Raw genomic sequence first — 20,258 nt, forward strand, 5'->3', positions numbered from 1 at the left:
CTTGCATAAAATGAGGATGATACCTATCTAACATGTAAGGTTGTTGTGAGGCTTAAATAAGATAATGAATTATAAAGAAACACTTAGTTTGCAGGGTATGTTAAAAGTTGTTATGACCATAATACAAAATAAACTCAGTTTCCAGTCTAAAAGACAATGTACAAACAGTTCATGAGTATATGAATATAATCAAAACAAGTTTTTACAGTCAATATAGAGCAACTTAAATACTTCACTGAAGAAAGCAGGTCATCTGTTGCTACCAACAATGTGTTTCCAACTAGGAAGCATCTGATTTCCAACTAAACTGTAAAACCAGGAGCAGCTTCCCCGTTGGTTAGAAATAAGGTTTCTAAATCCCCTCAGTTATGAACACTGAGATTTTTTTCCCAAAAAAAATCTGTGTTTTCAGAAATATAACAAAAAAAACTGGAATAGAGCCACCGTCTCAGAAATACCTGAAAACTCCCTAGTTGCCAAATTATTTTAATACAAATTGATCAAAGCATCCCCAACCAGAACTCAGGTTGTAAGCATTCTGAACCTAAAAGCACAAAATGGTTTAGCATTTATAAGAAATTTCTATTTTTATACAATCTTGACTGCTTAGGTTTCAAAAAATGTCAATGTCAGGCTGTTAGCACCAACAAGATCATCCCAGTCCAATAAATAGAGAACTGTTAAAGAACGGAAATGAGCACTTAAAATGAGGCAATCAAAGCCACAAAATAGAAACTGCAGATTTGAACTCCAAGAAGCAGGCATGAATGTTAGGCTAGTTAGTTAGAAGAGCTGAAAGGGATATCATCTGCCAGAATTAGTGTCTCAATTTAGTGAAAAAAGAAAATCTATCTGTTAAGTCTAAGAATCCTAGCAAGGATCCAAAAATACCTCTACAGCCCCTTTAATATTCTAAAAATATCATGGAGAGAAAAAAAAAGAAATGCATAAATTTCCCCAAAACGATCAAACTGAAGTTAAAGCCTGATGTACATGCCACATGAGAGGTAAGTTTCTAAAGCTCATACCTCAAAAATCGCCTTTGTGATGTTTTGCATCAAGTCAATCTGTAAGACAGTAGTTACAATATTAGTGAAGACAGTGGGTTAAAACATTTGTTGTTCAAACATGGAGCAAATATCATTCATGAGTTAGGTGCCTTTAGTTGAACTATGGTCCCATTAGGGTTCATAGATTAAAGCAAAAATTCAGGTGGAAAGACACTCTGTGCCTTACAGGATAAAGAGGCTTAATGTGGCAACCAAAAAAATTTTAGTACATAAGAGAATTTAAATGTTAACTATAACATACAAATCACATGCAAATATAGTTACCACTTATTTTAGTTACCTATTCTCAATATACAGAAAAATGCCACAAATCTAGGAGGCCATTCGTTTCAAATGACCGGAATCCTCAGACCTCACACCAACAAGCCACCATGTGCTGGGGATGGTATCGCCTGACTAAATGTAGCCTTGCAGTCCATTCTTGTAAGTATTAGAGAGAAAAAGAGAGAGCGTCATCTCTGGAAAGTGTGAAGTCAGGGAATTCCCTACTAGGAAGCATTTCCATAAAGCACCCCAAAATGACTTGATGCAAACACCACACCTAGTGGTGTCACTGGAGTAAGCATCATATTACTTCAAATTGCTTTTACCTAGGTTTATTAAGGGATTTTGCTCTCATGGTGAGATCTAATTTGTAATGGATATAAACCAGGAAATGAGATTTGCACTAAAGCCAATGAAGTAGGAATGTACTTATTCTCTAAAGTAGCAAAGATAGTCTCACTGTCACAGAGCAGTTACAGGATATGTTGCTTTCCATACTAATGGTTAATACCACTTGGAAATGATTTACCCTTCAAAAATAAATTCAAGGTTTTCCCCTGTAATGCCTCTTACCTGGATTCAAACATGCTTTAATGAGGAATAACAGAAAGGGTGAAACTATGAATAACCCTGGGCCTTGTATCATTACATTAGAAACACTGCTCTAAATATGAGTCTATGGCTAAAATATTAATTTGAGAGGCTCAGGGAATTTATTATACAAATCTCTTCTTGCAGAGAACTTTTAAGTTCAAATTTAATAAAACAAAACAGAACCATTCCATGTCAAAATTGTAAATGAGTATGCATCAGTTTTGCAATACTGAAATATTAAATTAATATAATTTATTGGTAAAACTAGCTTAGCTACCTAAGTATTAAGTGTCTATAATAACCAAATCTTAATTATCCATTTATGGGTGATTTGTTTCCTTTTTTGAGATAGGGTCTCACTCTGTCACCCAGGCTGGAGTGCACTGGCATGACCATAGCTCACTGCAGCCTCGACCTCATGGGTGCAGCCTCGACCTCATGGGTTCAGCCTCTCAAACAGCTGGGACCACAGGTGCATGCCACTCCATTTAGCTAATTTTTTATTTTTATGTTTTTTGGAGACAGGTGTCTGATTATGTTGCTCAGGCTGCTCTCAAATTCCTGGACTCAAGCAATCCTCCCACCTCAGCCTCCCAAAATGCTAGGATTAGAAGCATGAGTGACCACATCTGGACTGTCACCAATTTTTAACTGTCAACTAAACAGCCAATATAGACTGATAAAATATACTTAACTATTGTAAAATTGTCAAGAATTGTATCTTCACCAACGAGAGGTCTGGCTTTTACCTGTGAATTCTGGAAGGTAATCTCTAAACTCTTGAAATGTCATACCTAATAAGAGGGTCCTGGCCAGGAGCAGTGGCTCACACCTGTAATCCCAGCACTTTGGGAGGCCAAGGCGGGCAGATCGCTTGAGGTCAGCATTTTGAGACCAGCCTGGCCAGCATGGTGAAACCTGTCTCTACTAAAAATACAAAAATTAGCCAGGCATGGTGACGGGCACCTGTAATAATCCCAGCTACTCAGGAGGCTGAGGTTTCAGTGAGCTGAGATCATGCCACTGCACTCCAGCCTGGGCAACAGAGCAAGACTATCTCCAAAAAAAAAGGGGGGGGGCAGCGGTGGGGGAAAGTGTCCTTGTTCATCTGGGGGCTTTAGGCCACAGCAGAGTCTAATAATGTGGCTTATGGTGGGGGCTTTGAGTCACATGGATCAGCTTGGCCTCCAGTGGGGCTGGAGACTAAGGTTAGCCACATGGGCATGCAACCATGGAACCCCAGTAAAAACGCTGGACATAAAAAATAGAGTGAGCTTCCCTGGTTGGCAGTAATCCATGAGTATGGTCGCACATCAGTGCCACCAGGAAGGTGTCATTTTTCACCACTCTACAGGGACAGGACAATTCGAAACTCCAACATTTGGAACTTCCCCGAACTCTGCCCTATGCACCTCTACCCTTGGCTCGTTCTAATCTGAATCCCTAAACTGCAATAAACTCTAACCATGGGTATGAGAGCTTTCAATGAGTTCTAGTGAGTCCTCCTGGCAAATCATCCAACCTAAGAGTGGTCTTGGCCAGGCACAGTGACTCAAGCCTGTAATCCCAGCACTTCGGGAGGCCCAGGCAGGCGGATCACTTGAGCTCAGGAGTTTGAGACCAGCCTGGCAATATGGTGAAACTGTCTCTAAAAAATATACAAAAACTAGCCAGGCGAGGTGGTGTGTGCCCATAGATCCAGCAACTCAGGTGGCTGAGGTAGGAGGACTGCCTGAACCTGGGAGGGAGGAGTTCAGGGCGCAGTGAGCCGTGATCATGCCACTGCACTCTCGCCTGGGTGACAGAGAGAGGCCCTGTCTCAAAAAAAAAAAAAAAAAAAAGAGTGGTCTTGGGAACCCCCAAACTTGCAACTAGTATTAGAAGCAAGGGTCATCTTATGGACTGGACTCCCTCTTACTCTGCACTCATATTTAAAACCATTAAATATACTGTAGCTCAAAAAAAGTTGCTTGTTTGTTTTGAAAAAGGGTCTCACACTGTCGCCCAGGCTAGAGTGCAGTGGCGCAATCCGAGCTCAAGCAAACCTCCCACATCAGCCTCCCAAGTAGCTGAGACCACAGGCTTACTCCACCACGCCCAGCAACGTTTGTATTTTTTTGTCCCATTCTCTACAACATTCCCAAAATGTTGCCCAAGCTGGTCTCGCACTCCTGAGCTCAAGTGATCCACTCACCTCAGCCTCCCAAAGGGTTGGGATTACAGGCATAAGCCACTGCACCCGGCCATAAATTTTGTTTTTTAATAACATTTCTAGCAAACATGATAAAGATTTGACTTCAGTGTTGCTTATTTTCCTTCCAAGGAACCTCTAATATTCTCTATTTTCAGAACTCCAATCAAATTAGCCAGAAAGAGCAAACGAAGCCAATAAATCCAGGAAGGCAATAGATCTGATTTTAACCCTTGTTTCACATGCACAATTGTCTTCAGAGAAAAGCTGAAGAAAGTACCCCCTCACCTCCATGCCCCAATGCTCGTTTTCTCTGACTTCAAGTGGGCCTCTGATGCTGCCCACATTTCCCTCACCAGGTTTCTTTCCTTTCCAAAACATCTGTAAAACTTTCTGCACCTTCTTCCTTCTCCCACCACTACCAGTGGATGACCTTATAGATTTCTGCTCCATGAGAAATAGAAGCCATTTGACAGCACCCTCAGCAAGAGCTAACATTTTAGCTCCTAACAAGAGCTAGTGGGCAACTGATCCAAGCAGTTTACATATGTTTATCATGTCATTTCGTGTTCAACACAATCCTATTAGTTATAACTTGATAACTAACATTTCATAACTGGCCTAAGGTTGCACAGCTTGTAAAAGGCAGAGTCAGAACTCAGACCCAGTACTGTCTAATGTTTGAGCTCTTCAACACTCCATCACTGCCTGTCATCTTCCTTCTAATATATCCACAAATTCACCTGCATCTGCACATACAGCTTTTCTTCCCATCATCTTCGCATAATGGAACAAATAAACCTCCTATCCATAGAAATCATCTGGATCTGTCTATTCCCCCCATTTTCCAAGGTATGTCTTGTCTTTTTTTTTTTGAGATGTAGTCTCGCTCTGTCGCCCAGGCTGAAGTGCAGTGGCGTGATCTCGACTCACTGCCTCCCGGATTCACGCCATTCTCCTGCCTCAGCCTCCCAAGTAGCTGGGACTACAGGCGCCCACCACCACGCCCGGCTAATTTTTTGTATTTTTAGTAGAGACGGGGTTTCACCATGTTAGCCAGGATGGTCTTGATCTCCTGACCTCGTGATCCGCCCACCTTGGCCTCCCCAAAGTGCTGGGATTACAGGCTTGAGCCACTGCACCCGGCCTGTTTCTTTTGTACGTTGCAAAATCTCCCATTTTACTACTGCTTATCACATCATCAACATACGAGCACTCTCAAAAGTCTTACTTTAAAAAAAACAAAAACAAAAACAAAAAATGGCCGGGCACGGTGGCTCACGCCTGTAATCCCAGCACTTTGGGGGGCGAAGGCAGGCAGATCATAAGGTCAGGAGATTGAGACCACCCTGGCCAACATGGTGAAACCCCGTCTCTACTAAAATAGAAAAAATAAAATTACCTGAGCGTGGTGGCACGCACCTGTAGTCCCAGCTACTTGGGAGGCTGAGGCAGGGGAATCGTTTGAACCCGGGAGGCAGAGCTTGCAGTGAGCCGAGATCGTGCCACTACACTCCAGCCTGGCGACAGAGCAAGACTCTGTCTCGAAAAAAAACTAAAGGCCGGGTGCGGTGGCTCACGCTGGTAATCCCAGCACTTTGGGAGGCCAAGGTGGGTGGATCATGAGGTCAGGAGTTCAAGACCAGCCTGGCCAATGTAGTGAAACCCCGTCTCTACTAAAAATACAAATATCAGCCAGGCGTGGTGGCGGGCGCCTGCAATCCCAGCTACTCAGGAGGCTGAGGCAGGAGAATCGCTCGAATCCGGGAGGCAGAGGTTGCAGTGAGCCGAGATTGCACCATTGCGCTCCAGCCTGGGCGGCAGAGAGACTCCATCTCAAACATAATAATAATAATAATAATAAAATAAATTTAAAAATTAAGAAAATAAGGCCGGGCACGGTGGCTCACGCCTGTAATCCCAGCACTTTGGGAGGGCGAGGCAGGCAGATCATGAGGTCAGGAGTTTGAGACCAGCCTGGGCAACATAGTGAAACCCCGTCTCTACTAAAAATACAAAAAATTAGCCGGGTGTGGTGGTGGGCGCCTGTAATCCCAGCTAGTTGGGAGGCTGAGGCAGGAGAACTACTTGAACCCCGGAGGTGGAGGTTGCAGTGAGCCGAGGTCGCGCCATTGCACTCCAGACCGGGCAACAGTGTGAGACTCTGACTCAAAAAAACAAAAAACAAAAAAACCCTTTAACTGCCTTTCTCCCTCTATCAATCTAATAGCCTGGACTCTTCACAGACAAACCTGTTGAAAAATTTATCTTCCTTGCCTTCATTTACTTTTTAACCCACTTTAATCTGGGTTCCACCTGCAACACACCACTGAAGCTATTCCTACTAAGGTAGGAACTGCCACTCAAGGCCTTCTTGGCTCTAAAATCCCATGAGCCTTTTTCAGTTCACCTTACAATTCCTCAATACCACTCTAAAGTTTATGAGTTTTTTAGTTAACTTTAATCCAGTGACTCTTTCTACTTTATCCCAATCCAAGTATTCTCCTCCTTCTTCACTTCTTTTTTTTTTTTTTTTTTTTTTTGAGACAGACTCTGACTTTGTTGCCCAGGCTGGAGTATAGTGGTGCAATACTGGCTCACTGCAACCTCCACCTCCAGGTTCAAGCGATTCTCCTGCCTCAGCCTCCCAAGTAGCTGAGATTACAGGCCCCTGCTACCACACCCGGCTAATTTTTGTATTTTTAGTAGAGACGGGGTTTCACCATGTTGGCCAGGCTGGTCTCGAACTCCTGACCTCAGGTGATCCACCAACCTTGGCCTCCCAAAGTGTTGGAATTACAGGAGTGAGCCACCGTGCCTGGCCAGGATGGTCTGCTTATAATGGCTCAATTTTGATGTCCAGTCTCTGCAGAGCACAAGGCCCCCCCTTTGGGCCAGACATACAGATGTCCCTGGGCAAGCACAGAGATGATCCCAAGGCCCTGGCCCCACCTGTCTGCTCAGTGTTGAATCAGGTTTCTGTGAAAACAAATTACTAACAGGCTGGTGTCACATTTTCAAATTCTGTCACCAGGCCTTGAACACATGTCTTTGTACTTTTTTCCATTTTTAACTGGGGCTGAGTTACGCCCAACCACACTGTCCTGGCTGGCACGGGAGAGGAGGTGTCAGCTGCTGTCCAGAATGGGGCTGACACATTCATTTTAAACAGGCCAGGAAGATGCAGATTTGGCAAGCTCTGAAATTTGCCGACACCCCAAGTCGAGGGTAAGCAGTAGAACCGGAAAAGGGCAGCTTCTCATGTGGTCAGGTTCTCCTGATGCAAGCGTCCTGGTGGATTTGGGTTTCCCAAGGGTCCTGACTCCAGGAGACCCCCAGGACCGACAGGAAGGGCCACCCCTCCCTCTGAAACTCTGAAGCCAGGCCACCCGGTGCTGAAATGCTGTGTGAACTCGGGCAAGTTCCTTCGCAGGGACTGAGCCTCCCTTTCCTGTCTCCAACAGACTGGAACACTGCCTCCCGTTGCATGGGCGAAATACCTCGCGGACATGTCTTACGGTGCCCCATGAAAGCATCACCATTAATCTGACCAGTCACCGCAGCATGAGTATCTTCAGGGCACAGATGAAGCCATGGGCACCAGTGATAAGGAGTTGCCACTGCTGGCTAAGTGCGGAGCCTCACACATATGTGGCCCAGAAACCCACACCCCACTCCAAACCCTCTATAGCTCCAACAGTTATGCTAACAAGAAAAAGGAGTGAAAACCCACTCCAGTTACAGTATTGTGGAGGTGGAGGACACTTGTGGCAGCCAATCCAACACCTCCATTTTATAGCTGGTGTAAACATAGTTCAGAAAGGTTGTCCCACTTGCTGAAAGTCACACAGCAGTTCCTGGGCGGCAAAGTGAGGACATCCAGGTCTCCTAAATCTCACCCTCGTGCTCTGCCCACTTGACTGGGCTTTTCAATCCTGGCTGTCAAAGAGAAGCATCAAGTTCACTTGGGCTCCTGGCCAGCGTCCAGGCCAGTCCAACTCAACAGCAAGCAGAAGCAAATACCACACAATGAACTTGTTGAACAGACTCTGCGCTCAGGCTTAACCAGTGCACAGCCTGTACACCCGACAGGCGGATGCAGCTGTTCCAAACTAAGGCCAGGGCCTCTCCCCAATCCCAATGGGCTCTGCAGGTGCAGTGATGGAAGAATCCCTGGTGACAGGGAGCCCTTAGCTCTGAGCAGGACCTGAAGCCATCTCAGGGCTTGCACCGGTCCAGATGCTGCTGCACAAGTGCTCCAGGGGCTCCTGCCCTGCCCTCCTCACCTGCCCCCTCACCTGTCAGGGATGTTTGATTCCTGGCTGGCCCCTCCCCTACCTGACCCCTGCCAAAGACCTACGCCACCCCAGGCTCCCAGCTCTGAAGCAAACGCCAGAGAAGTCAAGCGCCTGGCTGCGGGCCACACAGCTTGAGGGACTCAGAGCTCCAGGGACAGTGCCCGGGCCCTGCTCAGGCCTTCTGCAGAGGCTCTGGGCTCTTCCAGTTGACTCAGCTCACAGGGCCCCTACACGGTACCAGGTGAAGACACAGCCCCAAGAACCCTCAGGCTCTGAAGCCACACATGTGAGCTGTGGGCAGAATCCTGCATTGGCCTCCAGCAGCTCGAGAGCACAGGGACAAAGCTGGACTGGCACCAGGGTCACCGTGGCCTTGGTTTTGTAGCAGCTGCAGTTTGAGCACGTACACCAAAAATAAAATTCTAAGCCCCCTAAGTGACTGAAGGGACCCCTCCTATTGGCCAAAGGGATATTCCAAAGTTAACCTGAAAAACGAGCTCAAGTCATGATGGGAAGAAGGGTCACACAGGCCTTGTTATACCCCCTCCCTCTGGAATTCAGGTACAGCTGACCAGCACTAACATTCAAACACAGATCTTGGCCTGGCTCAGTGGCTCATGCCTGTAATCCCAGCACTTTGGGAGGCTGAGGTGGGCAGATCACGAGGTCAGGAGTTCGAGACCAGGCCGACCGACATGGAGAAACCCCATCTCTACTAAAAATACAAAATTAGCTAGGCATGGTGGTGGCAGGCACCTGCAATCCCAGCTACTTGGGAGGCTGAGGCAGGAGAATCGCTTGAACCAGGTTGCAGTGAGCCGAGATCATGCCACTGCACTCCAGCCTGGGTGACAAAAACAAAACAAAACAAAACACAATATTGGTCTCCACAACCTCCTGTCTTACCCAGATACTCCTTTCTATTGATTCCAGGTCTTTAGCTAATAACTCTTTCAACCAATTGTGAATCAGAAAATCTTTTGCCAGGCACAGTGGCCCATGCCTGTAATCCCAGCACTTTGGGAAGCCAAGGTGGGCAGATCACCTGAGATCAGGAGTTCAAAACCAGCCTGACCAACATGGTGAAACCCCTGTCTCTACTAAAAACACAAAATTAGCTGGGCATGGTGGTGCATGCCTGTAGTCCCAGCTACTCGGGAAGCTAAGGCAGGAGAATCACTTGAACCCAGGAGGCGGAGGTTGCAGTGAACTGAGATCACGCCACTGCACTCCAGCCTGAGTAACAAAAGCATCTCAAAAAAAAAAAAAAAAAAAAAAATATATATATATATATATATACACACAAAGAATAAAGAAATCTTTGAACCCACTTGTGACCAGGAAGCCCATCCCGCCTTGGAGTTGTCCCGCCTTTCTTGGCAGAACCAACAAATACCTTTCATACTGACTGATATCTGCCTGTAACTTCTGTCCTTGTACAAGGTATGAACTCCAGCTGTGGCCCACCCCCTGGGGCACATGTCCTCAGGGCCTCCAGGCCTTGGTCCTCACATTTAACTCCGGATAAATCTCCTCAAATATTTTACAGACTCTGGCTTTCTCGTTAACAAGCAGCTCACACATATAGTGTCTCAGCAGTGACAGATGCTGGCCCACCCCGAGGTCAGGATGACTCAGCAGGGATCGAGTTTGCGGGCGTCACGCTCCAAGGCCCGGAATAGGAGGTTGGTGCTCATTCCTCACATAGTGGGCAAATCCTAGGGCAGGGGAGGGGCGGGCAATGCCAGAGAATGGTCCCCACCTGGGGCGGTCTGACGGCCAGGGATGCAGAGAAAGAGACGCCTCCCACGCTCCCGGAGGGCACGAGCTGTGGCCACCCCGGAGGGTCCGCCTTCCAGAGGGAGAGTTCAGGATTTGGCCACAATCAGGGAAGGAGACGCTGCGGGGGGGGCCTCCTGTTGGAAAAGCGCAGCGGCGGGAAGGGGGTGCTGCCACAGGGCCTCTGGGGAGCACGCGGGCACACAGTACCAATCTGCGTGCATACACATGCCCTGTCCCTGCAGACGGGCCAGGCAAGGCCTGCCCATGGCCAGCCATCCAGGTGATGCTCCAGGGAGGGCCAGGCCTACTGGGGGGCAGAACCCTGTGGCTGTCCAGGATACCTGGATGTGAGTCTGGGAAGGATGGAGAAGGGTGGAGGAGTGCGAAGGGCCCCTAGGGGTTGCTGGGGAACACAGATGAGCCTCTGACCCACCTGTGTCCTTACCTGGGCCGACTGGGCCACCCAGTCTTGCTGACACCTCCCCAGACCCCTGGCACCCACCAGACTCCCCAGGCGTGGCTGTGTGCTCCCCTATGCCTGATGACAAACGGTGGCCTCAGTGTAGAGGTGGGCACTGTGGCCCCTGGCTCCTGGCTCGCTCCTGCCTCAGTTTCCCCAGCTGTAAATTGGGGATTATCACTGGCTTCAAAGGCTGGAGTGGAAAGTGGTGGCCAAGAGGTGCCAAGAGGTGGTGCAAGCGTGTGCCCTACCTTGGACACCCCTCTCCAGGGGGTGGCTCTCACCCTGGCCTGGGCCCTCGGGGGTCTGCGCAGCCCACCCTTCTGTGTGAAGGCGGCTGGTACACATTCCTGGGCAAGATTCTGCACATTCTGCTGGATTATGAAAGAGGTCTGTGACCCAAGAAAAAAGGGTCAGAAGTGCCCGTTAGGCTCTCCTGTGTGGCTCAGGTCATGTGCTTCTGTGAACTCGCCCTATGGCCTTGCCCCGAATCCCGAGATGCAGCGTGACCTGCCCAGGCGCCGGCGGCACTTTCATGTCTGGCTGGGAAAGTCGGATTTCAGCACTAATCACTGGCTGCCGCCTGCAATGAGCCCACGGCTTGAGCTCTGGGGCCCACCCAGCTCCTTAAACACGCAGAACCTTTGCTAGCTGAGCCAGGGTCCCAGCTGTGGGGGGTTGGGGATGGAGGGGTGCAGGGATCCCAAAACCCAACCCGGGGCCAGGTTTTACACAGGCCTGGACTGAGAAGTGGGGCTACAGGCTACAGGTGCTTGATACCCCGGGGGGGCCCTGGAACAGGCCTGGACTGAGAAGCGGGGCTACAGGTTACAGGTGCTGGATACCCCAGGGGGGTGCTGGACACACCAAGGGGGCGGATAGAGGCAGCCAGGCAGCCTGAAGACCCTGGGGCAAAACACACACAGGCCCCCTCTGCTCTCTGGTCACTGCTAACTGGCCAACTGGCCTTTGAGTCCACAGCTTTGAGTCCACTGACCACAGCTAAGCCCACAGCCATCAAAACCCACCACTTACACCCTTCACCCTTTAGGGAGGGGCTCAGAGACAGTTGTGGCGATTCCTACTTCCACCCACAGCCCCCCGACCCTGGGCCTATGCCGAGTGTGGGTGGGTGACATCATCTTGCACCCAGAGCTCCAGACTAAAGGAAACCCTGGCTCCTGTCTCTGGCTCTTCCCTCCCTCTCTTTGTTCCCTTGCTCCTTTCTTTTTGCCAAAGGAGAAGACAGTGAGGCTGAAGGCTGCTCAACATGCACAGTGAGCAGGAGATACAAGCACGTGGAGGGACGGTCACAGCCCGTGCAACTGGCACCTTCACACACGGAGGCCTGTGATTCCCAGACACCTGGCACTGGGGCAAATCCCATTCCACAGCCAGAAACAGGCTCGGCAGGGCCAGGTGGATTTCTCAAAGCCTTGGTTGCTTTTGGCCTGATGCTAGCTGGACAATGTCTCAGCTCACAGGTTCCTAAACGCACACTCGCCCACACCAATCTGCTGAGGAGTGACAGCCATGGGGAGGAGACCCACCTCACTCCAGGGACCCTGGCACCGTCTCCCATGAGGCCAGGTGTCCTCAGCCACCCGCAGCCAGAGTCCCGCGAGACCGATGGACGGCCTGCCCCTGCGTGACGGCACGCCTGGGACTGTCCCAGCAGGCTCCCATGCTTCACCCAACTGGGACAGGGAAACAGGAGGCATGGAGGAGCTGTGTGCAGGCCACTTCCCGAACACCTATGCACTTGGGGAACTGACTGAGACTGAGCCGGGGTATCTTCTCCACGATGCGGTGAGCCCATCAGGCCCTTCTTCTGAGAGCACCTCCCTGGAGGTGGAAGCCCCTGAGGCCCACAGCATCTTCTGAACCTGTGAGTTCCCACTTACTGAGAGCTCACCTGGGCCAGTGCCGGTCCACGGCTGTGGCCGGGACTTTGAGTAGATGCTACCCTACTCACTATGCAGAGCCAGCTGGGGCCCAGGGAGGTCAGATAAACTGCCCAAACCAAATCCAGGCCCAGCCAGAATCTCAACTCCAGCCTTTGCGCCTTCTGATAAAACCCAGCATTGCTTGAATTTCCAGTACACGCTGCCAAGTCTTCATCAAGCAATAAATAACCCACACAACCCTACTGTCATGACAAGTTCCATATGGCCATCCAGAAAGAGACACATAGAGCTGGTTCCTCTCATCTTTATAACCAGTGAAAAGCGCACCAACACGAAGACACGCGTGAAAGGACCTCATCTCCTAACCAGACTGACAAGCAAGGGATTTTTTCCACTCACCGTCAGTGGGATGGTTCTAAGCACCGAGGCCAACCCATTTCACACGATTATTTCACAAAAAGAAACTTTCTGTGGGACGTGCCTGGGCGACTGAAAAGCCAGCCAGCAAAACTGAGAACCTTGTTCTCAAATCCGTACCCTCTCCCAAGGCAGCCTCAGAGGCCCAAGGGCTCAGGATCCAGACCCAAAAGCCACTGTACCTTCTGTAGGATCAGGCTCAAGGACTAAGGGGGTAAAAGGTGCCCTTTCCCTTCCTAAGCAGAAAATTCTGGAACCCAACCTTATGTATGATCATTTAAAAAAAAAAAAAAATCAGCTGGGTACACTGGCTCACGCCTGTAATCCCAGCACTTTGGGAGGCCGAGGTGGGCGGATCACCTGAGGTCAGGAGTTCAAGACCAGTCTGGCCAACATGGAGAAACCCTGTCTCTACTAAAAAATGCAAAATTAACCAGGCATGGTGGTGCATGCCTGTAATCCCAGCTACTCGGGAGGCTGAGTCAGGAGAGTCGCTTGAACCCGGGAGGCAGAGGTTGCAGTGAGCCGAGATCGTGCCATTGCACTCCAGCCTGGGCAAAAAGAGCGAAATTCCGTCTCAAAATAAATAAATAAATAAATAAAATAAATCACTTTCTATGGCTTTTCACTGCTCCAGGAACAATGTCCACAGATCAAACGCCCAGCCTCTCCTTCACACCCTGGAGCGCCCATCCTGCCCACTGGTCCGGGCTCCAGGCTGCCCCCTGCACCTGTCAGAAGTCCCCCTACAAGGGCAGGGTCTCCCTTCCTGGGACATCCACTGCCCTTCTCCGAGCTGAAGTCAGAATGACCTGAGAATCAGCTTGGAGTTCTACCAGCCTCAGCCAAGCCCACCTCTGCGACAGCACTCCTTTCGAGGGGGCACCAGCTGCAGGGAGTCTGTCCCTTACAGACCCGTGACCCCGTGACAGATGAATAAAGTACAGACACATAGATATTCTGCTCTGCCAGTCCAGCTGAGGGTCCCAGCTGCTTATAGGCTCCCTGCTGAGTCCTGTAAACAGTTGCTACTTGGCCCTGATCAGCTAGTCAGACGCGCATTTATTCAGTATGATTAATTAACAAAAGCTTGAGTCAACACCATTAGAGTGTAACATACATTGTGGACTTTCCGAGTAAAAAGCATTTAAGCACCCAGGGTCTTAAGATTATATGAGTAAACAAGCTAGCTAGGTAAACTACTCTGCCTTTCTTTTATTTCTATGTTTATTTGTTTAACTAAAGGTAAAGGGATCAGGCCGCCTTCAGCCAGAGCTAATTACCAAAGTTATGCCAACTTCTCGGCCTTCCAAGATTTGTGTCTATTTCTATAACTATCTCTAATATCTTTCCCACCAGAATGATTGAACCCCAACACACCTCCCTCTCTCAGCAGGGTCTGCCTGTTCAGAGAACACAACTTCTCCTTCTTGCCTTACACACAGGGGCAAGAATAGACTCACTCTTGCAGAGAGCACATCCCTTTCTGTTACTGAAAATCACTTTCCAAAAAAAAAAAAAAGCAACACATACACACATACTCACCACATACACAGGTGGGTCAGAGAAAAAAAACAAGTACAAATGGCTTAGGGACATGAGAAGTGTGGCCCTAACTTTTGCTGAAAGGGATCCTATTAACATTAACCCTCACCTCTGGGTCAGAGAGGGCTGGCACTCTAGAGCCTGCCTTGAAGCTTTACCTACTGGGACCAAAAGGACTGCTGGAAAGCTATTTTAGGCCGGGTGCGGTGGCTCAAGCCTGTAATCCCAGCACTTTGGGAGGCAGAGGCGGGTGGATCACCTGAGGTCAGGAGTTCAAGACAAGCCTGGCCAACATGGTGAAGCCCTGTCTCTGCTAAAAATACAAAAAATTAGCTGGGCATGGTGGGCACCTGTAGTCCCAGCTACTCGGGAGGCTGAGGCAGGAGAGTTGCTTGAACCCGGGAGGTGGAGGTTGTAGTGAGCCGAGATCGCGCCATTGTACTCCAGCCTGGGTAAGAGCAAAACTCCATCTCAAACATAAAATAAAATAAAAATAAATAAATAAAAATACTTTTTAAAGCCCTATTACCACAAAATAAATCCAGGAACCTGTGACTTGGTACAGCCTCTTTGGGAGGCACATTAGCTATTACATTAGAATCCACACCCCGCCGGGTGCGATGGCTCATGCCTGTAATCCTAGCAAATTGGGAGGCTGAGGCACATGCCTGTAATCTAAACTCCGAAGGTTGAGGCAGGAGAATTGCTTAAAACCAGGAAGCAGAGGTTGCAGTGAGCAACGAGCCTGGGCGACAGAGACAGACTCTGTCTCAAAACAAAAACAAAAACAAAAAACAAAAAACCACATAACCTTTTCCCATTTGCACAAAGCTGGGAAACCCCAAATGCCCTCCACAGGGGTCTACGGGGGGTTGGGGGGTGGGGGCGGTGAGCACACTTGTTCCTGCCGACACAGGGAAGTCTTCTTAGCAGCTAAAGAGGGCAGCCTCTGCGTACTGCCTGGGAACATGGCAAAACCATTTTAGGCTTAAAAAAAAGGTGGAGAACAAGTTGTACATTATGATCTTTTAAATAAATAGGCCAGCGATATATTTGTAACAGAAGCAGCTCTGGAAGCATACACTGTCAGCCACAGAAACTCTGGGGCTGGGGGGTGGTAAAGGAGGAGAAATGTGTCACCCAGGCAGGAGCTTAGTGGCACCATCTTGGCTCCCGAGTTCAAGCAGTTCTCCTGCCTCAGCCTCCGAGTAGCTGGGACTACAGGTGTGCGCCGTCAAGCCCAGCTGATTTTTGCTTTTTTTTTTGAGACAGAGTTTCGCCTTGTTGCCCAAGCTGGAGTGCAGTGGTGCGATCTCAGCTCACTGCAACCTCCACCTCCTGGGTTCTAGTGATTCTCCTGCCTCAGCTTCCCGAGTAGCTGGGATTACAGGCATCTGCCACCACGCCTGGCTAATTTTTTGTATTTTTAGTAGAGATGGGGTTTCCCCATGTTGGCCAGGCTGGTCTCGAACTCCTGACTTCAGGTGATCCGCCTCCCTCGGCCTCCCAAAGTGCTGGGATTACAGGCATGAGCCACAGTGGCTGGCTGGTTTGAATTTTTAAATGATGATGAATTCATGTATGACTGATGTGATTTTTATTAGAAAGAGAAAACTAGGCAGCGCCCCATCCTATGTCTCCTTCCTGGTGGCCAATGAAGCATTTCCCACAACTCACTCCTGGCACCAACAGGAAGTCAGACACTCAGCACCCAGGGGCTGCTTTTTTTTTTTTTTTTTTTTTTTTTTGAGACAGGCTTGCTCTGTCACCCAGGCTGGAGTGCAGTGGCAGGATCTCAACTCACTGCAACCTCCACGTCCCGGAGCATGCCTCAGACTCATAAGTAGCTGGGATTACAGGCGTGAGCCACTATGCTCAGCTAATTTTTGTATTTTTAGTAGAGATGGGGTTTCACCATGTTGGTCAGGCTGGTCTCGGACTCCTGACCTTGGTAGATCTGCCCGTCTTGGCCTCCCATAGTGCTGGGATTATAGGCGTGGGCCATCACACCCAGCCAACAGGGATTCATTTTTTAAAGGTAAGAGTGCAGGCTGCATAAGCTATTATCCATGTCGTTACATACCAGGCGGACATGTACCTAGGCGGGAGGGAGACTGAACCAGTGAAATTCTAATGACAAAAAAAAGAAATCAGAGTCATCCCCTACATTCACATGTCCAACGCCCAGCTGGAAGCCACAGGCTCTCCCCACTCCTGTCCTACTACGATTTTTCCCGGCTTTGACCTGCATGGTGGTGCGGCTGCTCTGCTCAGAGCCTCAGAGAAACCACACAGAGCCCTGCTGAGTCTTGCCCTCGGGGCATTCTCACATTTATGAAGAAATGCCTCCCCCTCCCCCTTCTCCCCAAAGTACGGTGTGGCAGAAAACAGCGCCAACAGGTCCTGCCAGTCAGAAGCCACTCCCCTGATTTCATGGCTCAAGACCCCAACTATAAATTAACTCTTCCCACCTTGAATGTGTACACACACTACTGAGATCCAGGCCGATCCTTGCCATGGGATGAACCTGAGAATTGCCAAGACCCGCCTTCCCACGCCACCCAACCAAATCATGTGGTATCTGGTACAAGTGATTTTCCCCCTGAAATCCCACAAGAAAACTATTTTGAGGCCGGGCACGGCGGCTCACGCCTGTAATCCCAGCACTTTGGGAGGCCGAGGCGGGCGGATCACAAGGTCAGGAGATCGAGACCATCCTGGCTAACACGGTGAAACCCCGTCTCTACTAAAAATACAAAAAAAATTAGCCGGGCGTAGTGGCGAGCGCCTGTAGTCCCAGCTACTCGGAAGGCTGAGGCAGGAGAATGGCGTGAACCCGGGAGGCGGGGCTTGCAGTGAGCCGAGATCGCGCCACTGCACTCCAGCCAGGGCGACAGAGCAAGACTCCATCTCAAAAAAAAAAAAAGAAAAGAAAACTATTTTGAAAAGCAGTTCTCTCTGGCCTGGTGAAGAACACACCAGCACCATGCCCACCAAAACAGGAGCCCCATGGCTGTTTCCCAGAGTAACCTGGGACCCGCACGTCCATTCACTGCAACACAGACTGAATCTGCAGCCAAGCTCCGCTCTCTCACTACTGGGCAACCCTCAGGGGGGATCCCTTAGCCTAAACCAGCACCAGTCACTACCCGCACACGATTTTATTACTACTGTTTTCTTATGAGTCAGCCCGTGTCACTGATTCCTGACGAGCTGGTGTGGAGTGCAAAAATGAATAATTTTCTTTTTAACTGCAATTTCCTTTTCACCAACCAGTCAGCAATCGGAGCTTTAACAATAAACCGGTTGCTCAGTTACTCCACGTGGGTGCCACGCAAGAGGCTGGGAGTATTGCTCAGCGGGGCCAACGGGAGGCTGGCACTTGCCTGAACCGCTTAAGTGGGGGAATGAAATGCCCACCGAAGGGCAGGGCAGGGACCCTACTGTCCCGTCACTGAAGATATTCCCAGCCCGTGGGGAGAAGTGTAAAAGAATGAATGAAAGAAACGCACGTGGTTTCTGGGACCAATGACCTTAGCCTAGAACTGCCGGGACGGTCCAGGAACGCAAAAATGTAGAGATGTGGGAGCCAGGGGCGTAGTGACGCAAGGATGCAGGGACCCAGGGACTACGACCTCCCAACCCCCGGCCCGCGCCCCGTACTCACGCACGCAGTGGCAGGCCACGAGCTTGGCTGCCTCCTCGGGCACCGGGCAGGTGGGGAAGAGCGGCTTGAGCAGGTAGGTGGCGAAGACCAGGGCCACGATGTACTGCGACGAAGGCCGGATGATGAGCAGCTCGATCCAGAGCTTGAGGAAGGCGGGCAGCGAGCCGCAGACGTCCAGCATGTAGGCGTAGTCGCCGCCCGATTTGGAGATGGTGGTGCCCAGCTCCGCGTAGCAGAGCGCGCCCACGATGGAAAAGACGCCGCACGCGGCCCACACCACCAGCGCCAGCCCCGGCGAGCCTGCCTCCTTGAGCACGCCCGTGGGCGTCACGAAGATGCCCGAGCCCATGATGGCGCCCACAATGATGGCCACGCCCTTGAGTAGCGTGATGTTCCGGTGCAGCGTCACGCCCTCGCCCTCGCCTGCCGGCGCCGCGCCGTCCGCGCGCTTGGCGGCCATTATCTTCTCCCGCGCCTCTTCCTTCTCCTCGGCCACCGGGGCCGCTAGCGCGCGCCGCTTCGGGCCCGCACCCGCCATGCTCTGCTTACCGGCCGGGCCTGGGACACCCGAGAGCCGCAGCCAAGCGAGGATTGTGCCCGCCGCCCGCCGCCCGCTGCCCGCGCCGCCTTTTAGGCCCCGGCCCACTGGCCCCGCCCACCGCCCGCGGCTCCTCCCCGCCCTGTGGCCCGTCGGCGGCCCTCAGCCCCGCCCCCTCGACCCCGCTCGGAGCATGTGCGTCGTCCGGCCTAGCCTGGCAGGCGATTCCCAGGCCCGCGTGGTCCTCGAAGGCCCCCGTACTCCTGCGCCATGGAGACCCCGGCCTCGCGACCTACCCCCCCCGGCGCCCGCGTCATCCCAGCCCGTCCTCCCGGGTGCGCTTGGGCGGGGCCTGGCAGTCAGGGCGAGCCCCTTCACCCACTGGCCCGCAGCCTCTCGTCAAGCCTGGGAGCGGGCAGTGCACCAGGGCTGGCCTGAGGCCAAGGATGGGGTTTGGGGTACCCCCCGAAGGGAACCTAGGCTCCTGTCCCGGATGGGCCGAGGGGATGGAACCGCCCCCACAACCAGCTCCTGGGGCACGGGGGAGGGATGAGAGGATGACCTGAGGGGAAGCTCCTGCAGCCTCCTTCCAGCCTGGGGGCTGCATCAATGTGGCTGGTGAGCCGCGAACTGAGACGAGGGAAGAACCGAACCGAGGCCACCCAGTAATTCCCATTGTATCCCAAAAGAATCTTGCCAAAGATGGCGATCCGGTGCCCGTAGCTTTGAGAAGCAGTAATAACACTGGCTTTGGGAAGCCAGCAATCTGCCTGAGCTCAATTTAATCAACAGAACCGGGGGTTCACCGGGAGCCATAAGACCCCCACCCCCAAATCTAGCTGGGGAATTCAAAGGCAGGCTTCAGTGTGAAGGGGCTTTAAAGCTTGTTATTCCTGGGGAATGCGAGAGGCATCTTAGCTAAAAAGGGTTGAGAGGTAATTTCAGTTAGAGGCGAGAGCAGGATGCCAAGGCTCCTAGGCCTGGAAACGGGAAGGAATATAAATACTGCCCTGAGATTGACCAGACTGGTGAGCAGCCAAAGACCTGTTCAAAGGGTGTGTGTGGGTCAGGGAGGAAGCTCCTCGGTATCACCCCCACCCGGGGTTCCTTGGCGTGTGTCCTAACGAGTCCTTGGAAGCTCAGAGCAGGCATGTGGGGAGGCCTTTGTTCTGGGTGAGCGTTCAGCCTCCCAGGGCAAACACGCAAACACCGGTTGCAGAGCTGGGTGTTCACAGCAAGACAGTCTGCTGGGCAGATGCCTCTGGAATCCACAGAATTCTGAACAATAGCTGTGGTGGAGGGGGGGTCAGAATCCCTGTCGTGCTGGGACCTCTAGCTGCAGCCAGGAATGTCCAGGCCCCACCCCGGGGAGGGGGCGGCTGAGGAATGCCACGGCTTGTCATTCTGGACCTTGCTCGCCCCCCCGGTATGGCGGGCATTCCTCTGCAGTGATAAAACCAAGCGAAATCTCAGCAGCCCAGGCAGCCACCGGCAGGGGAGTGCGGAGGTCACACAGATACTAACT

General features: G+C 51.0%; 1 protein-coding gene across 7 annotated transcripts in view; it reads right to left on the reverse strand.

The window, feature by feature from the left end:
- LOC117978496 (putative L-type amino acid transporter 1-like protein MLAS) overlaps window positions 1-18,806 on the reverse strand; it is a 40,653-nt gene extending 21,847 nt beyond the window's left edge. For 6 of the 7 annotated variants that reach the window (XR_010110214.1, XR_010110213.1, XR_010110212.1 and 3 more), the window contains exon 1: window positions 18,196-18,806. Coding sequence is in view for 3 of the 7 variants with exons in the window: in XM_063597432.1 (XP_063453502.1) it covers window positions 18,196-18,733 (538 nt within the window). In the remaining 4 variants the exon portion in view is untranslated. Of the gene's footprint in view, window positions 1-1,028; window positions 1,068-18,195 lie in introns of all 7 variants that reach the window. The other variant, XM_055099606.2, reaches the window with a different exon arrangement.
- Between the last annotated feature and the right edge of the window lie 1,452 nt (window positions 18,807-20,258).

This window comes from Pan paniscus, chromosome 18 (assembly GCF_029289425.2).
Source record: "Pan paniscus chromosome 18, NHGRI_mPanPan1-v2.0_pri, whole genome shotgun sequence".
NCBI classification, from domain to species: Eukaryota; Metazoa; Chordata; class Mammalia; order Primates; family Hominidae; genus Pan; species Pan paniscus.